The following is a 27347-nucleotide window of genomic DNA, read 5'->3' on the forward strand; positions in this document are numbered from 1 at the left end:
ACCAAACAAGAATGACAAACACATTTCGGGAGAACATCCGCACCGTAACACAACATAAACACAACAGAACAAATACCCAGAATCCTTTGCAGCACTAACTCTTCCGGGACGCTAAAAAATACACCCCCGCTACCACCAAACCCCATACACCCCCGCTACCACCAAACCCCCCCACCACACCCACCCACACACACCTTGTAGCGTCCCGGAAGACTTAGTGCTACAAAGGGTTCTGGTTTGGTGTGGATTCACAGTGTGGCGTATATTTCTAACAGTGTTAAAGTTTTTTATTCGGCTACCCTCAGTGTAACCTGTATCGCTGTTGATGAAGTATGCGTTGCATTCTAATGTGTGTGCGTGCAGAAGCCGCACATGTTATGTGACTGGGCCAGGGCTGGCGGGCGTTTGGAAGACTCCCGGGAGGATCAGCGGGCCAGCTTTAGTGTTAATTTGATATCGCCTCAAGGGCCAAGTGAAATTACACGGCCAAATTTGGCCCGCGGGCCAGAGTTTGACACCCATGCTGTACAGTCAATGACCGAAGTGTATTTCAGTGTCATGGTTCCAGTGGACATTGTTGGTGTGTGGACAGTCAAGGGAAAGAAAGACCAGGAACCAGAACTCTACCTGGTACAACACCAACAGACTGTGACAAACCAGGTGAGCTAAAGCTAAATCATTTTTTTCTCTATTAACACTATATTATATTTTTAGTTCATGTATAATTCTAAGATGTACTTGACAGAACGTCCTAAAAGCCACTGTGAGCATCACAGAGACAGAGTCCAGACCACCAGTCCAGAAGGTTATCCTCTTGTTGGAGCTTTTGTACCTGAATGTGATGCTAGCGGGCAATACACACCTCAACAGGTAAAGCAAGTTAACCTTTTAAACCCTAGGGACCCTAGTACAGAGGGAAATATGGTTGAATTTAGGTTGCTAGCGTAACGCTTGTATAAATATACATGTGCTGTACATTTATCATGTTACTACAAGTCTCTTAAGCACCGGCTTTAAGAGATTGAGAATCCAACCATATCCTCTGTAATTTTTAGTAATCAGGGTGTCAAACAAGCAAACTGCTCATTAAATGTCACAGTAATTCGGTTTTTCATTATTGTTTTTTCTTGATTGTACAATGCATCTTGAGATAAACATACTTTTTGTAAAGCAATCGTGTCCTCGACCATATACCAAATCATAATGTTTCTTGTCAATACATGTTGTATTTGCAAAGTCTGTGCATTAACCTTTTAAAATGTGCCACATTTGTAAGGAACATTTTGGGATGAGCATCAAAGCTAAGTATGTGGGTTGCAACCATGGAAAAATTACCTAATCTTCTCTTTCAAACATTTATTTTTGTCATTGGCTCTTGGTTTGTGTTTTGTGGAAAGATGCTTGAAGTTTCAAGAAAGAAGACTGTGAAAGACTCTCGCTTCCGGGTTCTTCGGACCACCAATCACCGACATCACCGCTCCCTTTCAGGGTTTTTAGACAGTTTTATTTTCAGCAATGTGCAAAGTCTTTTGGTGTCTGTCAGTCTCGCTCGCGCTCCAACTCCAACTCCAACTCCTCTCTCCTTCCCGGCTGCTGCCTTTTAACAGAGCGACAGGTGATTAGATAAGCATGCCCAGGTGGGCCATCTACGCACCTGTCGCTGATCTCGAAGCCCGTCCTGGCACACCCCTTCGCTGCAGGTCCGCAGGCCACCCCCCCCCCCACACACACACACACAAAGACCTATTTACAATTTATCAATTTATCCACGTGGCAAACCCAAGCTATTGTTGCTATTGACTGTTGTTTTGAGCTTCTGATGGAAGTGTGGAAATGTGTCCCCCAGACATAAATACAATGTAGAGATGATCAAAAGCATTTATTTGGGTAGATAAGTCATGCTCCACCTTTGAGCATGGGCACAGCTACAGTGGTCAGTAGGTTTCTGCTCCAAAAAACAGCTGGCAAATGTTTGACTGATCTGGATGGTGTGACTATAAGGGCCGACGGCTCTTTGCCCCGACAATCCAGAACAGACTTCGTGCAGTCAATCTCCAGTCTCATAGGGTTGCCAGGAGGCCTGCCATGACTGCCTTTCACAATCAGACCTTTTTGCGCTGCAAAACGTGCACTACATCCTAAACGTGTGATATCTAGATGACATTTTGCAACCTCTAGCAATTCCATAGTCTGGGACAGAACTCTATCATCCACAACACTCAAACCTACAGAGCGGAGTCTACCAGGTGTTATTAGAGACTACCGCCATAATTTGTGACCAAATTTTGATTTTAGAAGGTTTTTTAAAAATTGTATGAGGATTTAATGTTTATCTCGTATAATTTGGGTGAGGATCAAACAAATATCCTCAAAAGGCACGAATGTGAACCAATAGGCCACCAGGGATCAACAAAGTTACAGATGTAATACGTGTTCTTATTCTTCAGCAATGGCAGTTGGAATGTTTATGCCACAAAGTTTTATGTCAACAACATAGCCCACCTTCGAGTGGAGCACAATATTTGTTTTTATTTCTTTTACTTGCATGTGATTCTTACTGGCAGAGGGGTTAGTGCGTCTGCCTCACAATACGAAGGTCCTGAGTAGTCGTGAGTTCAATCCCGGGCTCGGGATCTTTCTGTGTGGAGTTTGCATGTTCTCCCCGTGACTGCGTGGGTTCCCTCCGGGTACTACTTCCTCCCACCTCCAAAGACGTGCACCTGGGGATAGGTTGATTGGCAACACTAAATTGGCCTTAGTGTGTGAATGTGAGTGTGAATGTTGTCTGTCTATCTGTGTTGGCCCTGCGATGAGGTGGCGACTTGTCCAGGGTGTACCCCGCCTTCCGCCCGATTGTAGCTGAGATAGGCTCCAGCGCCCCCCGTGACCCCTAAGGGAATAAGAGGTAGAAAATGGATGGATGGATGATTCTTACTGCGGTTTGCAGGGCATCTTTTCTCTCTATCTGCATTCAACTCCCCATCAGAGAATTTGACTTCTGATTAGTCAGCTGCTGCGTGTTGTCAACGATTGAGGTGAGGTAGGGTCACGTTAGGCCACAGAGCCAATCAGTGAGCTTGTAGGCGGTCTAAGAAAACAGGCTTCAGTTTGAACGGCGTTTTTTTGCATGGTGCAAGTTCTTAACTTGCCTTTATTCACAATAGCGTAACAGTTTGGGACAGTACAAAGTGCACGGGACAGATGAAGATTCGGGTGAGTGGAACATGAGCGTAAATGGAAAAGAGGCTAATTTACCAAGCACAAAAACAAGATTGGAATTGGAAGAATTTTTTTTAAAAATGTTTAATTGGTTTAAACCAAATACTCAGCTGTGCTGCTCATCCCACACATATGCCTTACAAATGGGGCACCTGTGAACATTTTAATGAACAAACTTTGCATCAGTATGAGATGTATTGACAATAACTATTGTTACAACGTAGACATCATCCACTTGAAACAAATGTTGTCTGTTTTTGCTACATTTAATTAATCACACAAATTAATTAATTTGCATTAATTTTGACAGTCCTAGATATTTGAAATTATTGTGTATTTCAGTGTCATGGTTCCAGTGGACATTGTTGGTGTGTGGACAGTCAAGGACAAGAAAGACCTGGAACCAGAACTCCTCCTGGTACAACACCAACCAATTGTGACGAAGCAGGTACAGAAGGCTCAGCAGAAAGACATTTTATTAGCTGTCTCTATCAATGTTTGTTTCTTCTACTATTTAAAATGAGCTTCATATGGTCAGACGATCGTCCTAGAAGTTACTGTGATGTGGTATTCAGATGATTTTCTCCTTCCTTGAATCAGCTGTGTATGTGCCTCTTTCACATGCTTACAATAAAACCAAACACGGCAAAATGCAACGCGTCAAAACACAAAAACAAACCTCGTAGTTGTTGCAATTTTCTTTCTCTTCTTACATTGGACAAAAAGCACAGTCTACCTAGTCAAATCCATTCTTTAAAGGCCTACTGCAATGCGATTTTCTTATTTAAACAGGGATAGCAGGTCCATTCTATGTGTCATACTTGATCATTTCGCGATATTGCCATATTTTTGCTGAAAGGATTTAGTAGAGAACATCGGCGATAAAGTTCGCAACTTTTGGTCGCTGATAAAAATGCCTTGCCTGTACCGGAAGTAGCAGACGATATGCACATGACGTCACAGGTTGTGGAGCTCCTCACATCCGCACATTGTTTACAATCATGGCCACCAGCAGCGAGAGCGATTCGGACCGAGAAAGCGACAATTTCCCCATTAATTTGAGCGAGGATGAAAGATTTGTGGATGAGGAAAGTGAGAGTGAAGGACTAGAGGGCAGTGGGAGCGATTCAAATAGGGAAGATGCTGTGAGAGGCGGGTGGGACCTGATATTCAGCTGGGAATGACTAAAACAGTAAATAAACACAAGACATATATATACTCTATTAGCCACAACACAACCAGGCTTATATTTAATATGCCACAAATGAATCCCGCATAACAAACACCTCCACCCTCCCGTCCATATAACCCGCCAATACAACTCAAACACCTGCACAACACACTCAATCCCACAGCCCAAAGTACCGTTCACCTCCCCAAAGTTCATACAGCACATATATTTCCCCAAAGTCCCCAAAGTTACGTATGTGACATGCACATAGCGGCACGCACGTACGGGCAAGCGATCAAATGTTTGGAACCCGCAGCTGCGTACTCACGGTACCGCGTCTGCGTATCCAACTCAAAGTCCTCCTGGTAAGAGTCTCTGTTGTCCCAGTTCTCCACAGGCCAATGGTAAAGCTTGACTGTCTCCTTTCGGGAATGTAAACAATGAAACACCGGCTGTGTTATCCGGCACAACAGGCAGGGGGTGCATTCTACGGCGGGGGTGCGTTATCCGGAACAACACCTGCCGCAATACACCGCTTCCCACCTACAGCTTTCTTCTTTGCTGTCTCCATTGTTCATTGAACAAATTGCAAAAGATTCACCAACACAGATGTCCAGAATACTGTGGAATTTTGCGATGAAAACAGACGACTTAATAGTTGGCCACCATGCTGTCCCAAAATGTCCTCTACAATCCGTGACGTCACGCGCAGGCGTCATCATACCGAGACGTTTTCAGCAGGATATTTCGCGCGAAATTTAAAATTGCACTTTAGTAAGCTAACCCGGCTGTATTGGCATGTGTTGCAATGTTAAGATTTCATCATTGATATATAAACTATCAGACTGCGTGGTCGGTAGTAGTGGGTTTCAGTAGGCCTTTAAGAAGAGAATAACAAGAAAAGCCATTTTATCCGATAAAATATATATTTTCTGCAGAACTGTGAAGATTGCTTCTCTGTCACTCTTCAGTAAACTCTGCTTTATACCGAAGCCTTGTTTTCTGGTAGCTGCTGTGATTGGATTACTGTAAAGACATGTATATCATACATGTACTTGTAAATACGCTTATTGTACAACACAAGATTTGATTAGTACATCATCTTTACATGATCTTGCTCTGCATTCTTCTTCAAACAGAGAAACCACAACGTCCTAAAAGCCATTGCGAGCATTACAGAGACAGTGTGCAGACCACCAATCCAGAAGGTTATCCTCTGGTGGGAGCTTTTGTACCTGAATGTGATGCTAATGGACAATACACACCTCAACAAGTAAATACTACAAGTGTGGTATATATATTTCCTTTCTCATGTACAGTAGTTGACATTTTTTACTATTATATTTCAGTGTCATGGTTCCACTGGACATTGTTGGTGTGTGGACAATCAAGGACAAGAAAGATCAGGAACCAGAACTCCACCTGGTACAACACCAACGGATTGTGATAAACCAGGTGAGCGAAATCGATTTTTTATTACCCTAAAATGATCGTACTATATTTTTTGTTTTTTGCTGTATAATTCTGAATTGTACTTGACAGAACGTCCTAAAACCCACTGTGAGCAACACAGAGACCGAGTCCAGACCACCAGTCCAGAAGGTTATCCTCTGGTGGGAGCTTTTCTACCTGAGTGTGATGCTAATGGACAATACACTCCTCAACAGGTAAATACTACAAGTGTGGTATATATATTTCCTTTCTCATGTACAGTAGTTGACATTTTTTACTATTATATTTCAGTGTCATGGTTCCAGTGGACATTGTTGGTGTGTGGACAGTCAAGGACAAGAAAGATCAGGAACCAGAACTCCACCTGGTACAACACCAACGGATTGTGATAAACCAGGTGAGCGAAAGCGATTTTTTTTTTAGCCTAAAATGATCGTACTTTATATTTTTTTTTTTGCTGTATAATTCTGAATTGTACTTGACAGAACGTCCTAAAACTCACTGTGAGCAACACAGAGACCGAGTCCAGACCACCAGTCCAGAAGGTTATCCTCTGGTGGGAGCTTTTCTACCTGAGTGTGATGCTAATGGGCAATACACACATCAACAGGTAAATACTACAAGTGTGGTATATATATTCCCTTTCTCATGTACAGTAGTTGACATTTTTTACCATCATATTTCAGTGTCATGGTTCCAGTGGACATTGTTGGTGTGTGGACAGTCAAGGACAAGAAAGATCAGGAACCAGAACTCCACCTGGTACAACACCAACGGATTGTGATAAACCAGGTAAGCGAAATCAATTTTTTATTACCCTAAAATGATCGTACTATATTTTTTGTTTATTGTATGATTCTGAATTGTACTTGACAGAACGTCCTAAAACTCACTGTGAGCAACACAGAGACCGAGTCCAGACCACCAGTGCAGAAGGTTATCCTCTAGTGGGAGCATTTGTACCTGAGTGTGATGATAATGGACAATACACACCTCAACAGGTAAATACTACAAGTGTGGTATATATATTTCCTTTCTCATGTACAGTAGTTGACATTTTTTACTATTATATTTCAGTGTCATGGTTCCAGTGGACATTGTTGGTGTGTGGACAGTCGAGGACAAGAAAGATCAGGAACCAGAACTCCACCTGGCACAACACCAGCGGATTGCGATAAACCAGGTCAGCGAAAGCGATTTTATTTTCAGCCTAAAATTATCGTACAATATTTTTTGTTTATTGTATAATTCTGAATTGTACTTCACAGAACGTCCTAAAACCCACTGTGAGCATCACAGAGGCCGAGTCCAGACCACCAGTGCAGAAGGTTATCCTCTAGTGGGAGCATTTGTACCTGAATGTGATGCTAATGGACAATACACACCTCAACAGGTAAAGCCTGCCTGTTTGAATCTTTTCACGTGTAGTCATTGGGCTTTTTGACCAGTGGTATTAGTAGTATGGTTTATTTATCAAAAAAATTACATTAAAGGCCTACTGAAACCCACTACTACCGACCACGCAGTCTGATAGTTTATATATCAATGATGAAATCTTAACACTGCAACACATGCCAATACGGCCGGGTTAACTTATAAAGTGCAATTTTAAATTTCCTGCGAAACTTCCGGTTGAAAACGTCTATGTATGATGACGTTTGCGCGTGACGTCAATCGTTGAAACGGAAGTATTTCAATACAAACAGCTCTGTTTTCATCGCCAAATTCCACAGTATTCTGGACATCTGTGTTGGTGAATCTTTTGCAATTTGTTTAATGAACAATGGAGACTGCAAAGAAGAAAGCTGTAGGTGGGATCGGTGTATTAGCGGCTGGCTGCAGCAACACAACCAGGAGGACTTTGTGGATAGCAGACGCGCTATCCGACGCTAGCCGCCGACCGCATCGATGATCTGGTGAAGTCCTTCGTCGATCGCTGGAATGCAGGTGAGCACGGGTGTTGATAAGCAGATGAGGGCTGGCGTAGGTGGAGAGATAATGTTTTTATCATAGCTCTGACGAGGTTTGTAGCTAAGTTAGCTTCAATGGCGTCGTTAGCAACAGCATTGCTAGGCTTCGACAGGCGGCACAGCATTAACCGTGTAGTTACAGGTCCAGTGTTTGGTTCGGTGTCTCCTGATAGTAGTATTTTTGATCTGCTGTCTATCCTTCCAGTCAGGGGCTTATTTCTTTTGTTTCTATCTACATTTAAGCACAATGCTATCACGTTAGCTCCGTAGCTAAAGTGCTTCACCGATGTATTGTCGTGGAGATAAAAGTCACTGTGAATGTCCATTTCGCGTTCTCGACTCTCATTTTCAAGGGGATATAGTATCCGAAGTGGTTTAAAATACAAATCTGTGATCCACAATAGAAAAAGGAGAGAGTGTGGAATCCAGTGAGCCCTTGTACCTAAGTTACGGTCAGAGCGAAAAAAGATACGTCCTGCACTGCACTCTAGTCCTTCACTCTCACGTTCCTCATCCATGAATCTTTCATCCCTGCTCAAATTAATGGGGTAATCGTCACTTTCTCGGTCCGAATCGCTCTCGCTGCTGGTGTAAACAATGGGGAAATGTGAGGAGCCTTTAAACCTGCGATGTGACGCTACTTCCGGTACAGGCAAGGCTTTTTTTATCAGCGACCAAAGGTTGCGAATTTTATCGTCGATGTTCTCTACTAAATGCTTTCAGCAAAAATATGGCAATATCGCGAAATGATCAAGTATGACACATAGAATGGATCTGCTATCCCCGTTTAAATTTAAAAAAATAATTTCAGTAGGCCTTTAAAGAACATCGCATGTTTAATGTACCAATTTAACATTTCTGAAAAGAAGCAGAGCCTCTTTAATAATACCCTCTTCCCATTTCTTTGTTGTAATTCCTGTTTTTTTTGTGCATTTAGTGCCACGGTTCTACTGGATATTGTTGGTGTGTAGATAATAGAGGGCAGGAGAGAGAAGGAACCAGAACTCCAGCCGGCACAGCACCCATAAACTGTGACACACTAGGTAGCTTTTTCTCTTATAAATCATTACCAATTGCCATTACAGCGGTTCTGCTAAACAAGCTATAAACATTTCCTTCGAAGATGGACCACAGGTCAAAACCCAGTGTGTGCACCATCGTGACAGTGTGCAGACCACCATTTCTCAGGACTCCTCTACAGTGGGAGGTTATATCCCTCAGTGTGATGCTGACGGGCAGTACACACCACTACAGGTACGTAATTTCCTCCATCATTCCTAACTCCAGTCTTGAGCCTGAGCACGTTGGCAAAAATGCATTTAAGATACAATAACAAAAAAAACATGTAATATTTTTATTTATTATACCATATGCAATGCAAATAAAACATTGAAATCATTGTTTTTTTTATGTTTAATTAAATTCTTAATGTTTGGAATATGTATTTATTATTTGTTACATTTGTTATTTAAACATTTATTGTACATGTTTATTTTAATATGCCTTTATTAATTGATTGAAACGGTATGATGTATGCATATTATATGTGTACTTCATGTGTCCAGACTTTAAAGGGGAACTGCACTTTTTTGGAATTTTACCCATCGTCCACAATCATTATGAAAGACATGACGACGGATGTAGACTGATGTATTTTTTTTTATGCATTTTCAGCCCTTTGAGACACTTGTGATTTAGGGCTATATAAATAAACATTGATTGATTGATTGATTTAACTCGTAAATACACGTCCGCTTACAACGGAGTCAATGATAGGTCCTCTATTCCACCAATAAAAGCAATAAATAACCATCGATAAACAGCCAACAATACTCCATTTACATTTTGTGACTTGTATATTAACCAAGTATTAGTAATATTGTTATTATAAGTGCTAACGCAGACAATCTATTTATGATCTCAAGCTTGTGTGCCTATATTGACATCATCAAGTGGTAAGTCGCTTAATTGCTTGTAGAAGTTTATTGTGGATCATAAATAATGCCTCTCACCTGGATAGTATAAGGATGAGGATGTATTCTGTCAAGTTCGTACACTTTGACAGCTCATTTTGGACGGTGACAACGACACAAAAAACCTTGGTTCCACCCCACTTTACTTCGTGAGAATTATGAATCATTCTTCATCTAAACAGGAATATAACCAGATTCTTTCCATCGGCATCGTAATGACAAAAGACATAATACAGTAAGTGATGTTTATTTTTGTCATAAAGTCTGCATTGAGTAATAATCAGTGATGTTGTTTAAAGAAAAAGCAAACGTGATGCATTTTTGAGATTCATGCACCGCGTATGCATAAAATGATCAAAATACCTAAATATTAAACATTACTATAAATGTGGTCGTTACTACTTTACATATATACTTACAGTGTGTATATAAAACCTATTGGAGGTTTTTAGATGTTTTTTTAAAGGCTTTTTTAGCAGAATAGAGTGACTGGCATAAGCTCCATTGCAAGCTGACTTTTGATCGCATTTATTTACTATTTAGAATGCATAAAACATTTTTTTAAAACATGTGTTCTTCTCTTACATAAGGATTGTAAATGATAGGCAAAATTCCTAAACAAGTGGAGTTCCCCTTTAAGGACCCTTGTACGGTTTTTTTTTTCAAGACAATGTTTCGCCACATGGAATAAATGCCAAGTGTGTTTTCACAGTGCCATGGTTCCACTGGGCATTGTTGGTGTGTAGACAGCCAGGGACAGGAAAGACCAGGAACCAGGACTAGGCCTGGTGTACCACCCACAGACTGTGACAACTCAGGTAAGAGAAGGAAAGATCCCATCACAGGGCCACACATACTTGCCAACCTTGAGACCTCAGAATTAGGGAGATATTCAAAAAGCCCGCTTGGGGTCATATACTGTATATATATCAGTGACGTGCAGTCAGGGAAGGCAGGTGAGGCGGGGCCTCACGTGCCATCATGGAAAGAAAAAAAATGTAAAAAGAAAAAAAATTAATTAAATTGTTATATGTATCCAGTGATTATACTATAAAGTTATTTTCCATTTAACTTCACCAGTTTTAGATTATTTTTATTCAAAATCGCTGAATTTTCACATTTGCCGTTCAAATACTGAGAAGAGACTTGCGGTGATCAGCAGCCAGTTGAGCCTCGCCATGGATTGCGCAATGACTCGGCTAACTGCTGGCCTGCTGTGCAGTGAGACTGTATTGCTATATGAATTATATTATACTTTTCCATAGTTTAGTTAGCTGAGGTATATAATGTACAGGGTATTTTGTCAACAACTGTATGTGTGTAACGTATTTCTTGTGCTGAGCAATCATAAAACGGCTGCAAAGACGCACTGGCTGAGGCTTGTAGTAATCCCGCCTCATGGTGATAGAGGGCGCTAGTGATCCCAGAGATAATTTTTGCGACTACTCGGCTGCAGAATAAGTGACAACAAGCAGCAACAGTTAGCGGTTGTTTATTTTTTCCTCTCGCCTGGACTTTTAACATGTAGGATTACATATCTAAAATAAAACTGTTTTCTAAACTGGACTTTCAATCGAAGCAGGAGGTAATAATTAAAGGAAGATCTCCATCGAGACAGAGAGACTTTTAAAATTGAAGAAAGATAAGGAAGACTTCTATAAACTAGTTATCGATGCTTTTGTTCAGAAGGAGCGGCGCATGGACTTCATTTATAAGTAAAGGTAAGACCATATAACGTTTTTTTTTATTAAATGTGCTTTTTTGTGTGCTACAGTTTGTATGTGTAAAGTTAAAGTTAAGTTAAAGTACCAATGATTGTCACACACACTAGGTGTGGTGAAATTTGTCCTCTGCATTTGACCTATCCTTTTGATCACCTCCTGGGAGGTGATGGGAGCAGTGGGCAGCCGCAGCGCCGTGCCCGGGAATCATTTTTGGTGATTTAACCCCCAATTCCAACCCTTGATGCTGAGTGCCAAGCAGGGAAGAATGCTGGTGTAGTGGATTGTCCGAAGCTTAAGCAGGCAACAAAAGTAGTTTAGTACAACAAATGTATTTACCCATTATCAGAAGTGCAGGTTGAATTGAGTTGTCCGTGCAGACAGACCACATGTACTCCGGAGCAAACAAGACACACACAAGCCAAAATCTCTCTCGAGTCCCGGTCTTCTGCCATTTTTTATATGTCTCTTGTGCGTCACTGTTTTTTATCTCATGCGTCACTGTTTTTATCTCGTGCGTCATGATTGTTTTGTTTTGGTTTGTCTGTTCCAAAACAACCTCGTATCTCTTAGTCATATTTGGAAAATCTAAACATTCTGTAGACAGGTTGGCATAACTCCATATTCACCTTTGTCCCACAACTGGTCCATTCAATGGCACAAAATAGAAGAGAATTGAAAATGAGCAGACATTCTTAATAGACAAGAAATATAGGTCAAAAGGTCAGAAATTCTACGACATACCCTCCTTCCAGGGTCCTAAGACCCTGGACCAAAACAATTTCTGATGTAGACCACTAACTTAAATCTCTACCACAGATAGAGGCAAAAACCTCAATGTTTTTATACGAGGCAAAAATTCCGTCTATGACCCTCCGTCAGAGCGATCGCTGTTACCAGCCTGCAGTAAAACCATCTCACAGAACACAATTAGTGGCCTACCCTTTGATTTAGTAAAGGAATAACAAATAATTTGATCATGAACATAATTAGATGAATGTATATAGACTTATGACTGTAAGACATTTGCAAAAATATTTTTCCCGGCATTTGCAATGAATGTAGTTACCAATATCGTTAATTACCAATTGATTTTGAACACACAACTGAATTTCGTATGAGTCCATGTTCGATTAGTGCTCGTATAGATGGCTCGGTGGTGCCTCAGGCTGGTGGCCTGCCGACACCTCGTTGGGCTTTTGGCTGCCTTGGTGAAGAAAGAGATCCACTCAAACAGTCTGTCTCTGTCTCTTCTTGGGGTGTGGCCCAGTCCATTTGGCAGACTGTGCAGTGGCATGTCCGTGCTGGCCGAAATTGGGGAAAGCTGAGAAAAAGTATGGGGCGTTGGGGCTTTGGTCCAGACCCTTGGCTTGCTTCAAGGCCTCCTTGCCACTTCGGCACTCCCGACACCTCCTTCCACAGCTGCTGGAGTCCCGACGGACACATATTGGTTGGCAACCTTAGTCGTTCTCGTCATCGCTGGCAAGGTGTTGTCTCCCCTCTCGGTTGCTTCCAGTCAGGTATCGGGTGTTGGTCCTGGATTGGCTTTGACCGTGCCCCTCTTAGCGAGTGCAAGGGAATCTGGAGTGGCTGCTTTCATCCTCAAATCTGCACAGAGGAACTGGCACACAAATTCTACATTTTGCAAACTTACCATTTTGGTCTCATGGTCTTTCCGCCTTCCTAGGAAGCTGCTGGTCCTGAGAAGTGCTGATCTTGTGACTGAAGATGATAACCTGTTTTCTTAAAATGGGTGCCGTTGTTTGACCTAATCTTTTTGGGGAAACCATGTTGGGATATTAGATCATTCACAAAACATTTCATTACTGAATTGGCACCCTCCTTTGAGGTTGGGGTTGCTTCCGCCAACCACTGCAATTGTCAATCTAAATCATTACGTTCCTTTATCCTTGTACCGGATTGATCATATCAATTAAATAAAACCTCAACACGCTCAAACTTGACCCAATCCAAACTCACCTCCCCCCTCTGTCCCTCTCACAGGGACAGTGTTAGTCGTAGTAATAGTAATAGTAGTAGTAGTATTAGTAGTTTTCAGAAACATCCAAGAAAAAGAAAAGGCAGCTGATAGTCAAGTGCAGCAAGAACAGAGGCGGAGGACATGTCATGTTTGAGGTCAATGTTCGCTTTTGCAATAGTACTTTGATATTTTACAACACCTAGTGAATTATTGTGGCCACAATAATTCACTAAATAGTTGTATTTAATTTAGTCTATCTATGATGGGACAATGCACAGAAACATTAAGTTCAGAAACATACATGTTCTGTACCAGATTATATCTAAATAGCTACTTTCCATCTGCAGCCCCTGGCTACGTAAATTAAAGGGATCCAAAAATCAAGCAATACAATTATGACACTAATTAATCATAATAAATATATACATTCATAATAATCAATAATTAATCAAAAATAATCATACTGTAGCATTTAATCAAATTTAGGAAAGTCATAAAATGCCCCTTCATGGACACATTCTTAATATATCAGAACCATCCACACCTTATTTACATCATCACACAAAGACAATACCTGCTCTTGTTCACATCTGTCATCATTCGTAACAACAACCAAGATTTTAACAGCCATACCTCACAATTTACAACAAAAATGCTCTCATGGATAAATATAATACACATTAAATTGATGTGTCAACATAATGCCCCTCTTAATGACCGTGTGAGCAGCCTTGATTGCTCCAAAGCCACTTTTTAACTTCAAATGTTCTATTCCTTTGGATATAACGGGGAGAAGGCTAATTGGTCTGTACTTGTTGATGTCTTGTTTATTTCCTGCTTTATGGATTTAATTATAGTAGCAGTTTCTCGACGTGGTAGGGAAAGTGTTTTCCGTTATTGATTTATTTATCAATTGTTGTTATATGAGCAATAATACAATCCTTATACGTTCTTAGGAACATAGTGTCCAACCCGTATATATATCTCTAGATCGTGAGTCTGATAATGCAGCGAAGATTTTGTTTAACTTTGTTTCATTTGTTAATTCTAAAATTAGTCCATCCTGAATAAATGACAATTATTTGCACTGATTTTGAGGGACTTTTTATTCAGGATTTGTTCTGATTGAATAAAATGTTTATTAAACTTATTACTTATGTCCAGACTGTCTGCGACAGTAGCGCCATTGATATTTAATGTTATAGTGTTGTTTCTTGTTTGCTCTCTTCCCGTAAGTTTGTATATGGTTTTCCATAACTTTCTTATGTTCCCTTTTGCAGCTTTGATTAATTCTAAGTGAAAGTCAGCCTTAGACTTCCGCATAAACATTGTAACTTTGTTCCTCAAAACTTTTAAAATCATACTATCTGTATTTACCCCTGTTATAATTGCTCGTATGGGAGCTGAGTCCCGATGTCTTTATTAGAATCCAAATTGTTTCATTAATCCAAGGTATTTTTTTTTAGCACTCTTCTTTCTGGTTTTGTATTCGTGTATTTACTGATCTCTTTGATTTTTGTCATCCAATTGTAATTCTAGTACGGCTGCTTATCATTTGTATCATGTAGAAGCCGTTTATAATATCCTTAAGTTTCTTTCTACGCGTCTTATTTAACCAGTCCAGATTAACGTCCCCCATGACGTTACTTCTTTCATACTATGCTGTTTGAGGATGTCTGAAAATGAATCAAGAAAAATGTCTTTAGCTGTGGTCGGTCGGTATACTACAATTACCTTGAAATACATTTCTGAGGAAAATGTAATTTAAATTTTAACATACTCAAATTGATCTACTTTTAATGTTTTCCCTTTCATAAATCATAATTCCTCCCCCCTTTGTCACTCGATCTGTCTTTTCTGTAATCTTGTCCCCCGGGACTTTAATTAGAACGAAAGGTGTTGTGGGTTTTAACCATGTCTCTGATAGACAAGGTATCCCATATTATAGTCTGACATTAACTGCTGTATTTGTTCAGTATGTTTCCTGTGGTAGAAAGTTTAATGATGCGGACACGTTTGTTACTGAATACTTTCTACAGACTTCTGTCTCTAAGCGACTTTGTGTATGTAATAAGCAACTATAATTATTTGATATGCTTAAATGTTATTTTAGCTCAGCTGTTGTGTAGCTGCTAGCTCCTTGTAGCCTACAGCAGGAGTGTCCAAATTGCAGCCAATAGCTATGTTTTTAACAGACAACCGAAATAATTAAAAATGTGGTATTTGCGTATCGGTCCAATCAGCGGCAGCTACGCCCTGTTTTATCATTTGACCTAAATTTTTGGTTTCGTAGGCAGGACAGAGAGCAAAGGAACAATGTGGGTCATTAGTTGTCCATCTTATACCATGCTAATTGTTGAAAGGATAGTTCACATGAGCGGCCATACCTTGAGTCCCACCATATATAAGAGTCAAAAGGCTCCTATTATGAGTCGTCTAATTGGTGATCATACACTTTGGCGGTTTGGGTGGCAGGGCACACGGACGCACCTCAGTCAGCCAGTGCTAGGACAGTTGGAGCAGTCCCCGTCCTCCATTCGTTCCTGGGAAGCGTCCCCAGTAGTTGTCAGCTGATGTCGTGCTGTTAGGCAACATCAGAAAGTTCCTTCTGTGCGGTATTGAATTGTCAGGGCACAGTTCGTAAGCAGGTCATTACAAGGTGTGTGCAGGTTGACCACAAAGGAATGCTTCAAAGATTGTGTTGAACATTGTCCGTTGACACTTATGTCCAGCAGGGGTCTGTTTTTATCCTGCTGTTCGTCCTGCTGTGGGCGTCCTCTATCACACCTGTATTTTTTGTGAGCATGTTCTGGCTACAACTCTGGAGCTTGTCTTGTTCAGAGAAGTTGGCAGTCCCCCGGCTGCATAACAGCCTCTACCCTAGCTTGACCTAGGACAACCGTGACTACCACCCAAGTCCGTCTGTATGGTTTTACGTTTTGTTGAGGTTTTTTCCCTCCAGAATTTGGAACTCAAAACATGTACACCCATCGTTTTCATATCCTCTCGATTAGTTTAATTTTGCATATCACGTTTTAAAATCCCAGTATTAACTATCCCATCAAATGTTAATCAATAACCCTAATTCGAAGATTATATGTACTACTTCATGTGTATTTAAGTACCCTTTTAATTCACTTAAAGAGTATAAGTTAATTTAAACTATCATTTGTCTATCAGTAGGTTCGAGCAAGCTGTCATGCTTGCACTCTGACCTCCCGCTGTGCGTGATATTCTCCAAAACAAAATAATGTTTTTATTCTCGTTTCTCCTTATCTTTCAGCTAAATCTTTTAATCTTTTAACTTTTAACGTCTGCACTGTGTTTATTTTTATTGTCTGCATTTTAATTTTGCTTTTATTTTCTTTCATTTCACTTTGTTGTCTGTGAAGCACTTTGAGTCTGCCCTGTGCATGAAAAACGCCACACAAACAAAGCTGCCCCGCCTTGCCTTGCCTGTCTCCGACTGGTTATCCAACCTAGTCACAGCAAACACACAAGGCCATGCTCTAAGCGCCAGGCCCAATCACACTTCTCCTCTTTTTAACACTTTACATATCGGCTCTTATTTCTAATTATTAATGTAGGCTGTTATTTGTAATTATTATTCAACACTATTCACAGCAAACAGTTGTAAAGTTATAGTTTTTCGCATTATACTATCAAAATCTATAGCTAACTGAAAGCTGTTGAGATTTGGTTTGCCTCCTTCATCTCAGTGGCCTAGTGGTTAGAGTGTCCGCCCTGAGGTCGGCAGGCTGTAAGTTCAAACCCCGGCCGAGTCATACCAAAGACTATAAAAAATTTGGGAGCCATTACCTCCCTGCTTGGCACTCAGCATCAAGGGTTGGAATTGGGGGTTAAATCACCAAAAAATGATTCCCGGGCGTGGCACCGCTGCTGCCCACTGCTCCCCTCACCTCCCAGGGGGTGACCAAGGGGATGGGTCAAATGCAGAGGACAAATTTCACCACACCTACTATGTGTGTGACAATCATTGGTACTTTAACTTTAACTTTATTCTGTCATGCCATTATCCTCTTTTAGCTCAACACCCAGAAGTATGGTGTACTGCAATGTCTAAATAAAAATAAATTACTCCAAATTAAAAATGTCAGACTACACTTTAAAGTTACCCGACTTAAACTTACTTTTATTAAATTAATTTCCAAACTCACCTCCACCACAGCAGACATCTTCCTCAATCCTATCCCAATACTCCCACAAATTAGAAAGGTGTTTCACAATAGTGGTTAAGTAGTTATTTTAAGTAATAGATCTCAATATGTAGAAATTAATAAGACTAAATCTTTACCAGAAAGAGTAACTTGACAGAGTATATGAACTAACTTCTTGAGAATAATAATTGATCATTAATATGTTGGAAGCCACATATTGAACATATTAAAGAAACATATCCAAATCCATTGCCATTCAGTATAAAGTAAAACACATGCTGAATAAGAAATGTCTGCACATGTTATATTATTCATTTATTTTTCCATATGTAATATTGTTTTGAAGTTTGGGGAAATGTTTATAGAAGAAATATAGACCCAATACTTAAACTTAACAGGCTCATTTCAATAATACACAAAGCATTATTATTATGATCCTACCAATCCATTTTTTATAAGTTATAATGTGTTAAATGTCCAGATAATCTATTTTTAAAACAATGGCAATTATGTTTCGAGTAAAGAACAACAGCCTTCCAGTTTGTATTCTTAGCTTATTTACATTATGAGGAGAAACCTATCATTTACGGGGATATTGATTTTTGAAATAGGTCAAGTAAAATTAAAATAAAAATACAAATGTATTTCAGTTTTAGGAGTTAAATGATGGAACATCCTCAGTGATGAGCTGAACACATGTAGTTTTTTGTTATCGTTTAAGAGACCCTTGAAAGGTGAAGTTTTTGAACATAATGAAATATAGCAACAATTACTTTCATCTTTTATCGTTGATGTTCCAGGTAATTTAATGTTCAGTGAATGTATAGGATAATCTTTGGCTTCTGCCTATTCCTTTTTCGGTCATCCTTTTTCTTTTATTTTCTTTCTGTGTGTAAATGTGTATGAATGTTAATTTGTCTAATCTGTACTGTTAAACTGCTCACACAAACTGGTTGATTATATGACCAAAATAAACGTATTTCATTTATTCATTCATTATCTATTGCACTCATAGTTTTATTCCATTTTGCATGTAATTATTCCTATTGATTTCTTCCCATTTCACTCAACCAACCAAACAAACAATCTTCCTTCACCTGCTCTCTCTCTTTCTCTCTCAATACAAACACAATAATCCAAAATAATCAGTCTTATAAAATAATTTTAGCTTTAAATATGATTTAGGGCAGTGCTTTTCAACCCCTTTTTTCCCCCAGTAAAATAAAAAAATAAAATACAGCATAATGTCATCAATTTCTGATTTATTAAATTGTATAACAGTGCACCATATTGCTCATTTGTTGTGGTCTTACTTGACTTATTTGGACAACAAAAAAAATATAAGAATAACTAAAACGTTTTTAAAAATTAAACAAGTGATTAAATTATACTAAAGATTTCTATACATATAATCTATCATCAACCTTCTTTGGATATTGTAATAGTGATTCATCTGGACTCGTGAACTTAATTCTAAATATTTATTTTGTTGAAGTATTATACTATAATTATATTTATAAAGGATTTTGAATTGTCGCTATTTTAGAATATTTAAAATCTCAGGTACCCCCCTTTTTGTCCGGGCGGAAACACCATACCCTCCTTTGAGAACTACTGGTTTAGCCTATAAAAAATCCTTTGTCCCACACGTCATTAGACTGTACAACTCCTCTTTGGGGGGGCTAGGATAACAGGGAATGCAAAACAATAACAGTGCAATAATTTTTTATATCATGGTCGTTAATGCCTAGTTTCTCTTATTTTACTGTTCTATTTTTATTCTCATTGTGATATTTTTCTATTTTGTTTCCATTTATACCCTTACTAGTTACTGTTTACTTTTTACTTCTTCTTCTTGAGGGAACTCTCTTGAAGGAATCAATAACGTGTTATCTGTCTATCTATCTATCTATTGTCAACCCGAGCACAATTCATGACGTCTCGTCCTTGTAACACTGGACAGATCTCTTATCCCGCAGACATTTATTTCCATTTAGTTTTATTCTCTACATGTAATTCTACATGCACCTTCATTTATCCCTTTGAAATGTTGCTTTCTTTTGTTATTAATTTCAATTTTTGTTTTGCTGTTAACTTACGTTCTCATTCTTTGTCTGTCTTCTGATTAAAATGTGTTTAACGCTTCTCTACGTTTTGTTTTGACTATGGCGCTGAGTGTTGGTGACTCTTATCTGTACTTCTTCAGACCCCATGTTTCACAGTTTGCACAGATGTTTTTTAGAAGTTTTAGAATATAAACTTAAATTTTACTTCATCGTGATTTTTCTTGAAATAATTACAATGTCAATATAATTAAATAATCAATTTACCTTTATTAATATTAATTCAATTTTATTGAATTTGCTTATATTAACTTTATTTAATGTGTTTGCTATATCATTATTAATTCAAAACTACAATGTATTCTAATCTATGATGTGCGTGTGTGTGTGTTTCAACTCCACACTTACTAAATATATATTAAACTAGGGGTCACCAACCTTTTTGAAACCAAGAGCTACTTCTTGGGTACTGATTAATGCGAAGGGCTACCAGTTCGATACACACTTAAATAAATTGCCATAAATAGCCAATTTGCTCAATTTACCTTTAACTCTATGTTATTATTAATAATTAATGATATTTACACTTAATTGAATGGTTTAAAAGAGGAGAAAACACACAAAAAAAAATGACAATTACATTTTGAAACATAGTTTATCTTCATTTTCGACTCTTTAAAATTCAAAATTCAACCGAAAAAAAGAAGACAAAAACTAGCTAATTCGAATCTTTGTGAAAAATATTTCACAAATATTCTTCATCGAAAAAACAGAAACTAAAATGAAGAATTAAATTAAAATGTATTTATTATTCTTTACAATAAAAAATAAATTTACTTGAACATTGATTGAAATTGTCAGGAAAGAAGAGGAAGGAATTTAAAAGGTAAAAAGGTATATGTGTTTAAAAATCCTAAAACCATTTTTAAGGTTGTATTTTTTTTTTTCTCTAAAATTGTCTTTCTGAAAGTTATAAGAAGCAAAGTAAAAAAATTAATGAATTTATTTAAACAAGTGAAGACCAAGTCTTTAAAATATTTTCTTGGATTTTCAAATTCTATTTGAGTTTTGTCTCTCTTAGAATTAAAAATGTCGAGCAAAGCGAGGCCTGCTTGCTAGTAAATAAATACAATTTAAAAATAGAGGCAGCTCACTGGTAAGTGCTGCTATTTGAGCTATTTTTAGAACAGGCCAGCGGGCTACTCATCTTGTCCTTACGGGCTACCTGGTGCCCGCGGGCACCGCGTTGGTGACCCCTGTATTAAACACATAAAAATATATGAATGATGAATCATCCACTGCTTTAATGTCCCAGGATCCAAATGTATTTATTAATATTTAAATGTTTCTTTATTAATATACAGTATTTTTTATTTTACCTATTATCAAAACCAACCTGTCAGCACTCTCTTCAGATTGAGTACAGCTGTCCACTACATATATATATATATATATATATATATATATATATATATATATATATATATATATATATATATATATATATATATATATATATATATATATTTTTTTTTTTTTTTTAACCTAGCTCAATGCTAATCTAATCCAATGCTATGCTAGCTCAATGCTATGCTAACAGTGTCACACCTCTTCGGCCCACGCCTCACGTGCAGCTGTCACTCACACAGCCTCTTTACACACACACATTCCTTATCTAAAAATGTCTCCCAGCAGGGCCTCCTTTTTTTATTTTCTTACTGAGTCGCACGAACACACATCTTTCCCCAAAAAGCGAGAGCCTTCTTGCAAACTATAGTGTCACACAGTTACAATCACCAGCACAGTTAAAAATAAATGCAACAGTCAACTATTTTTCTCCTCCAGAAGCACAGCTGTATCATATCAGAACCTTAATAATAAGAAACAACATTTATCATTCACTCTTAGATGGACAAATAGCCAAGGGGGGGAGGGAATTCTGGACTTCCCTGCTTAGGCTGCTGCCCCCGTGATCCAACCTCCGAGAGCAGAATAAAATAATTAAATGGATAGATCATTCACTCATATGTTTTCTGTACATAAGCTTTGTCTACTTTCTCACAAGCACACACATTTTAGACAATTTCCCATCTTTTACAGATAGCGGGGCTGTGAGAAAAAGCGTGAAGGGAGGAGAGGGGGGAGGTTGCGTGAGGGAGGGGGAATACCGAGAGGTATAATGTTTGCCTTTCAGAAGAGGGGAATAGACAATTAGAGGGGAATTAAAACAGATAAGAAAACAGGTGCTACACAAAAGTTATTAAATTACGCATATATCTAAATGTACCAACATAAACTGACTCACTCAATACACACACATTTCAGCATTCATCATTATACACACACATTTATAAATTACAATACCACCCCATGTCCGGACAAATATAAACAACTAATGCACGCGTGCTTTTGTGGAATCGGCCGTCTCATTAACACAAAACCAGGTCCCGTCATTACTCATACAACGGCGATTAACCCATTCAGCGGAGCAACACCTGCGCTTCCTCCCTGACCAACACGGAAAAACCTGGCCTAACGCCCAGTAGGATTACGAGGAATCACCCAACAATCCTATAGACTCGTGTCTGGTCAGTCCATATAGTTTCACCAAGTTTCACCAAAGCTCTACCATATGCAGCCCGATCTCTACCGGTCTATTTGCAGCAAATTTCCAAATTCGTCGTGACAACTATCCGCTCAGTTGATCTCCTTTACCGGAGTCAATGAACGGTCACCTATAAGAGGCTTTTCCCACCGCTGCAGTTTCCACATAGACAGATATGTCGCACCTTCATAGACGTCATCAATTTGTATGGGCCAAATGTCACACCAAATCTTGCCTATAATTTAGCTGTATCCAACTCTGACTAATCTGATGCACTTGCAGAAAGAAGCCTCCTTTTCCGACAACGAAAAAGGAGGAAGAGGTTAAGAAATGTATTCGTCTCACATAGTCTATGCTCAAACACTCCAAACCACCAAAATTCTATTAACAATCCCCTTATAGCTAAAAACAAGAAATCACACGTTTTCAACAAACACACAGACAAATGATCACGTATAAAACAACTCAATCCAACCATAATTTACCCCATTCCAGGTTGTTTTTGGAGAACCTGACTAAACCTATCTTTTATCAAAAACAGGTTCAGCAATTAGTCTTATCGATCCGGCTCTCTCCAGGCAGAAAATGTTTACACTTTAAAGCAAACTGCTTACCTTGTGATGCGCGCGTGCAACACACTGTCTGCCTGACAGAGAGAGCGGGAGCGGCTGTCGACCTGTAGCTTCTGGGCCATCCTGTTCGTGACGCCAATTTGTGTAGTGGATTGTCCGAAGCTTAAGCAGGCAACAAAAGTAGTTTAGTACAACAAATGTATTTACCCATTATCAGAAGTGCAGGTTGAATTGAGTTGTCCGTGCAGACAGACCACATGTACTCCGGAGCAAACAAGACACACACAAGCCAAAATCTCTCTCGAGTCCCGGTCTTCTGCCATTTTTTATATGTCTCTTGTGCGTCACTGTTTTTTATCTCGTGCGTCACTGTTTTTATCTCGTGCGTCATGATTGTTTTGTTTTGGTTTGTCTGTTCCAAAACAACCTCGTATCTCTTAGTCATATTTGGAAAATCTAAACATTCTGTAGACAGGTTGGCATAACTCCATATTCACCTTTGTCCCACAACTGGTCCATTCAATGGCACAAAATAGAAGAGAATTGAAAATGAGCAGACATTCTTAATAGACAAGAAATATAGGTCAAAAGGTCAGAAATTCTACGACACTGGTATGAGCTTTAACAAACCGTTAACTGCTGCCAATCAAATGGTGAATAAGATACTCTTTAGGGTTCATATGTTTGTAAATCTGACTGTGATGAAGTCAGTGCCTCACCAGCCATGAACCTCACCGCACATCACTGATATATATATATATATATATATATATATATATATATATATATATATATATATATATATATATATATATATATATATATATATATATATATATATATATATATATATATATATATATATATATAAAATAAAATAAAAACAATAAAATATATATATATATATATATATATTTAGAGAGCAATTTTCACTGACAGCAGCCACAAAATTACTTTACAAGAGAAGTGTAAATAAAAAATACATACTTTATCCGTGTTTCTGCTTGTGCTTTCATCACACATCAGACCAAACGGTTGGTTTTGGCACAGTTCGATCGCTTCCTTGTCCAATTCTGGGGCAATGACACCTATCAAATACACAGTAATGAAAACACAGTTTTTCTACTAACTGTACTGTACTTGCTGCTTGCTTAAGCAAATAATAATAATATTTAACAATTTAATCTTAAAATACGGGACAACTCCGTATTATAAGGGACAGGTGGCAACCCTATACACTCACCTTTCACTATTTGAGTAGCTTTTGTTCTGCCAGTTGCGTACTGGCAAGCGATCTCTGAATCCGGGAACATATCCTTCACAGACTTGTTGAAAACATCCGCAAATGAGAATGGGATGTTGCTTGTAGCTATCAGCATTGCCATCGTTGTCTCGGCATAAGTTACACCCTCGGGTCTCCATTTAGCAAGGTGGCCCATTATACTGGGCTGTGACCGGTGCTGCGTTGCCGCAGCCTTGTGCTTCTCTGACCGTTCATGAGTGACTATATCTGTTCGGCCACCGTGTTCAATGGAGAAGTCTGATCTACAAAATTTGCAGGCAGCATACCCCTTCCCCTTCGAGCTGTCCTGGATGAACTGAAATTATTTTTTCCAATCATTTTGGAACTTGCAAGCGTACTTCTTCTTCTTACTCGTCGTCGCCATGTCTCTTCTTCTGCTTCGTCTTCTTCTTCTTCTGTTCTGATTGCCGCGCTTGACTTCGAGGTGTAACCGTTATTATTGTCCGGCCGGAAACGGCGCCCAGTGAAGCATGGTGTGGCAATATTGTTGTCCGGGTGGAAATCGGGAGACATTCGTGAGAATGGTGGCCCCGGGAGATTTTCGGGAGGGGCACTGAACTTCAGGACTCTCCCGGGAAAATCGGGAGGGTTGGCAAGTATGGGGCCACATAATGACAAAAACATTTTCATTTAGTAAACCGGCTCTACTCAGTAGCCTTGTGGTTAGAGTGTCCGCCCTGAGATCGGTAGGTTGTGAGTTCAAACCCCGGCCGAGTCATACCAAAGACTATAAAAATGGGATCCTTTGCCTCCCTGCTTGGCACTCAGCATCAAGGGTTGGAATTGGGGGATAATTCACCAAAAATGATTCCCGGGCGCAGCCACCGCTGCTGCCCACTGCCCCCCTCAACTCCCAGGGGGTGATCAAGGGTGATGGGTCAAATGCAGAGAATAATTTCGCCACACCTAGTGTGTGTGTGACAATCATTGGTACTTTAATTTTAACTTTAAAACCAATCCAGCGTGGATGTGTTAGGAAGTTATGTAGACCAGCAGAGATCCAAAAAAGCAAGTGCAAAATGGAGTGTGCAAACGGTTCTTCTTAGTGCAAAGGAGGTGCGGACCGCCCTATTTAAATAAGGTTTGGTGTGTACTGTACTACCCTCGTGGAGAGAGTAAATTTCCTCCACATGAATGTTATCATGCTCCAACCTGGGGGGTTTTGCTATGTCTTGGAACATGCAGCAGGCAACTAAAATCTGCACCACCTGTTCTGGGCAGAATACAAGCTCTTCCAGCGCGATCGAGACAATAAAACAGACTTTTTAGCAGTCCAAGGGCCTGATCACGAAGATCTAAATACCATACGCTTAACAGTGTGTGTTCAAAGTATAACAAAGCTACGTAGCTCAACTACTTTTCCCAGAAGCTTGGTGGGAGCTACTTTTTGAACGAGTAGCCATTCCTGTAGCTTAGCTATTTTTAAACCCATGTAGCAAAGTGGTTTACATCAAAGCTACAAGCTACTATAAAGAGAGAAATGGACTGCTAATCCAAGGAGAGGTGATAAGAAATAAAGAAGAAATTCATGATGATTGGTTGGTGTACTATGATGAGTCACGATTGGTTAAGGTAGGTTCCACTGCGCCAATCAGAGGCGAGATAGGGCGGGTCATCAAACCAGGAAGGAAAATCACAAAAGACAAGCACATGCGACAAAGGAGTCGGCGACAGAGAGAATATTCAAGCCGACAATTAAAAAAAATATTTAAATACCTTGTGGAAAATGGCAAAGAGATTCCCTCCCTCTGATTTTCCATTTAATAATGAAGACGACGTCCAGGAAACCCACAATGCATCTTTGTTTGGATAAAACAACGCCCAAAACATTAATTTGAACTGTTTACCTTGTAAGCCCAAATCAAAACTGCTCTCAACATGGAAGATGTGGAACACACATTTTAGAACACACATTAAGGTGAGTTAAGTTTAAAGTTTTACTAGACATAATAAATATTTTCAACTGTTCCCAAACAACACACATTGTTTTTATGTCAAGATATAGATAGACACTGTTTTTATTTACTGTAGGCAGAGAAAATAAGTAATATTATAGGGGTGGGCCAAAGAAAAGGCAAACTAAAATAAATACATACAGTTGGGTGTGGGGACCCCCAGATGGAGTCTTAGGGTGTCCCCTGCTAAATGACAGATAGTTCATATTAACCGACCCTTATTGAGGCCATTTGGTTCCATAAGTACACTCTCAGTTACATTAACATGATTACCTCTATAAGAACTTAAAATGTAGAAGTTGGGGAAGAATTTCATTTCGTTAGACTTTGTTCCAGTCAGGAAAATATGTTTACCTTAAATATGTTCCGTTTTATTGATTTCCGTGCTTGTAAAAATGGAGTTTGTTAAAGTCTTATTTGTGAGACAAATGTTTTGTACTTTTCCTTTGGCCAAGTTATTTTCATTTTGCCACTGTGGTTTCTGTTAAAACAGTCATTTATCCGGTGCTGAAAAGTCTCAATAAGAGTATATATTATGGTGTTTATTTATCATTATTATTGTTTCATTGCCTTTTATTTAATTTGTTTCCTGTGTTTTCCCCTCATTTTGTACATGGCACCGCAACTTAAAGGCCTACTGAAACCCACTACTACCGACCACGCAGTCTGATAGTTTATATATCAATGATGAAATCTTAACATTGCAACACATGCCAATACGGCCGGGTTAACTTATAAAGTGCAATTTTAAATTTGCAGCTAAACTTCCGGTTCGAAACGCCTCTGAGGATGACGTATGCGCGTGACGTAGCCCGGGAAACACGGGTATGGCTTCCACATTGAAGCCAATACGAAATAGCTGTTTTCATCTCATTCTGGATGTATTCTGGACATCTGTGTTGGTGAATCTGTTGCAATTATGTTCATTGCATTATGGAGAAAGAAGCTAAGCAAGCAAAGAAGAAAGTTCTCGGTGCAAAGCGGACGTATTTTGCGAGGGAAGTCAGCAGCAACACAACACAGCCGGCGGTGTTTTATTGTTTACATTCCCGAAAGATGCAGTCAAGATCGAAGAACTCGGATAACAGAGACTCTAACCAGGAGGACTTTTGACTTCGATACACAGACGCCTGTAGAGAACTGGGACAACACAGACTCTTACCAGGATTACTTTGATTTGGATG

The 27347-nt window shown here is 39.2% G+C and overlaps 1 protein-coding gene across 2 annotated transcripts in view; it reads left to right on the forward strand.

Moving 5' to 3' along the window:
- nid2a (nidogen 2a (osteonidogen)) overlaps positions 1-27347 on the forward strand; it is a 158424-nt gene that overhangs the window by 91564 nt on the left and 39513 nt on the right. For both annotated transcript variants that reach the window (XM_062054011.1, XM_062054010.1), the window contains exons 20-34: positions 555-660; positions 746-870; positions 3562-3667; positions 5530-5663; positions 5740-5845; positions 5933-6057; positions 6134-6239; positions 6328-6452; positions 6529-6634; positions 6719-6843; positions 6920-7025; positions 7111-7235; positions 8750-8855; positions 8936-9066; positions 10498-10603. In XM_062054011.1, coding sequence (XP_061909995.1) covers positions 555-660; positions 746-870; positions 3562-3667; positions 5530-5663; positions 5740-5845; positions 5933-6057; positions 6134-6239; positions 6328-6452; positions 6529-6634; positions 6719-6843; positions 6920-7025; positions 7111-7235; positions 8750-8855; positions 8936-9066; positions 10498-10603 — 1738 coding nt within the window. The remainder of the gene's footprint in view (positions 1-554; positions 661-745; positions 871-3561; positions 3668-5529; positions 5664-5739; positions 5846-5932; positions 6058-6133; positions 6240-6327; positions 6453-6528; positions 6635-6718; positions 6844-6919; positions 7026-7110; positions 7236-8749; positions 8856-8935; positions 9067-10497; positions 10604-27347) is intronic.

Source organism: Entelurus aequoreus, linkage group LG07 (assembly GCF_033978785.1).
Source record: "Entelurus aequoreus isolate RoL-2023_Sb linkage group LG07, RoL_Eaeq_v1.1, whole genome shotgun sequence".
Taxonomy (NCBI): Eukaryota; Metazoa; Chordata; class Actinopteri; order Syngnathiformes; family Syngnathidae; genus Entelurus; species Entelurus aequoreus.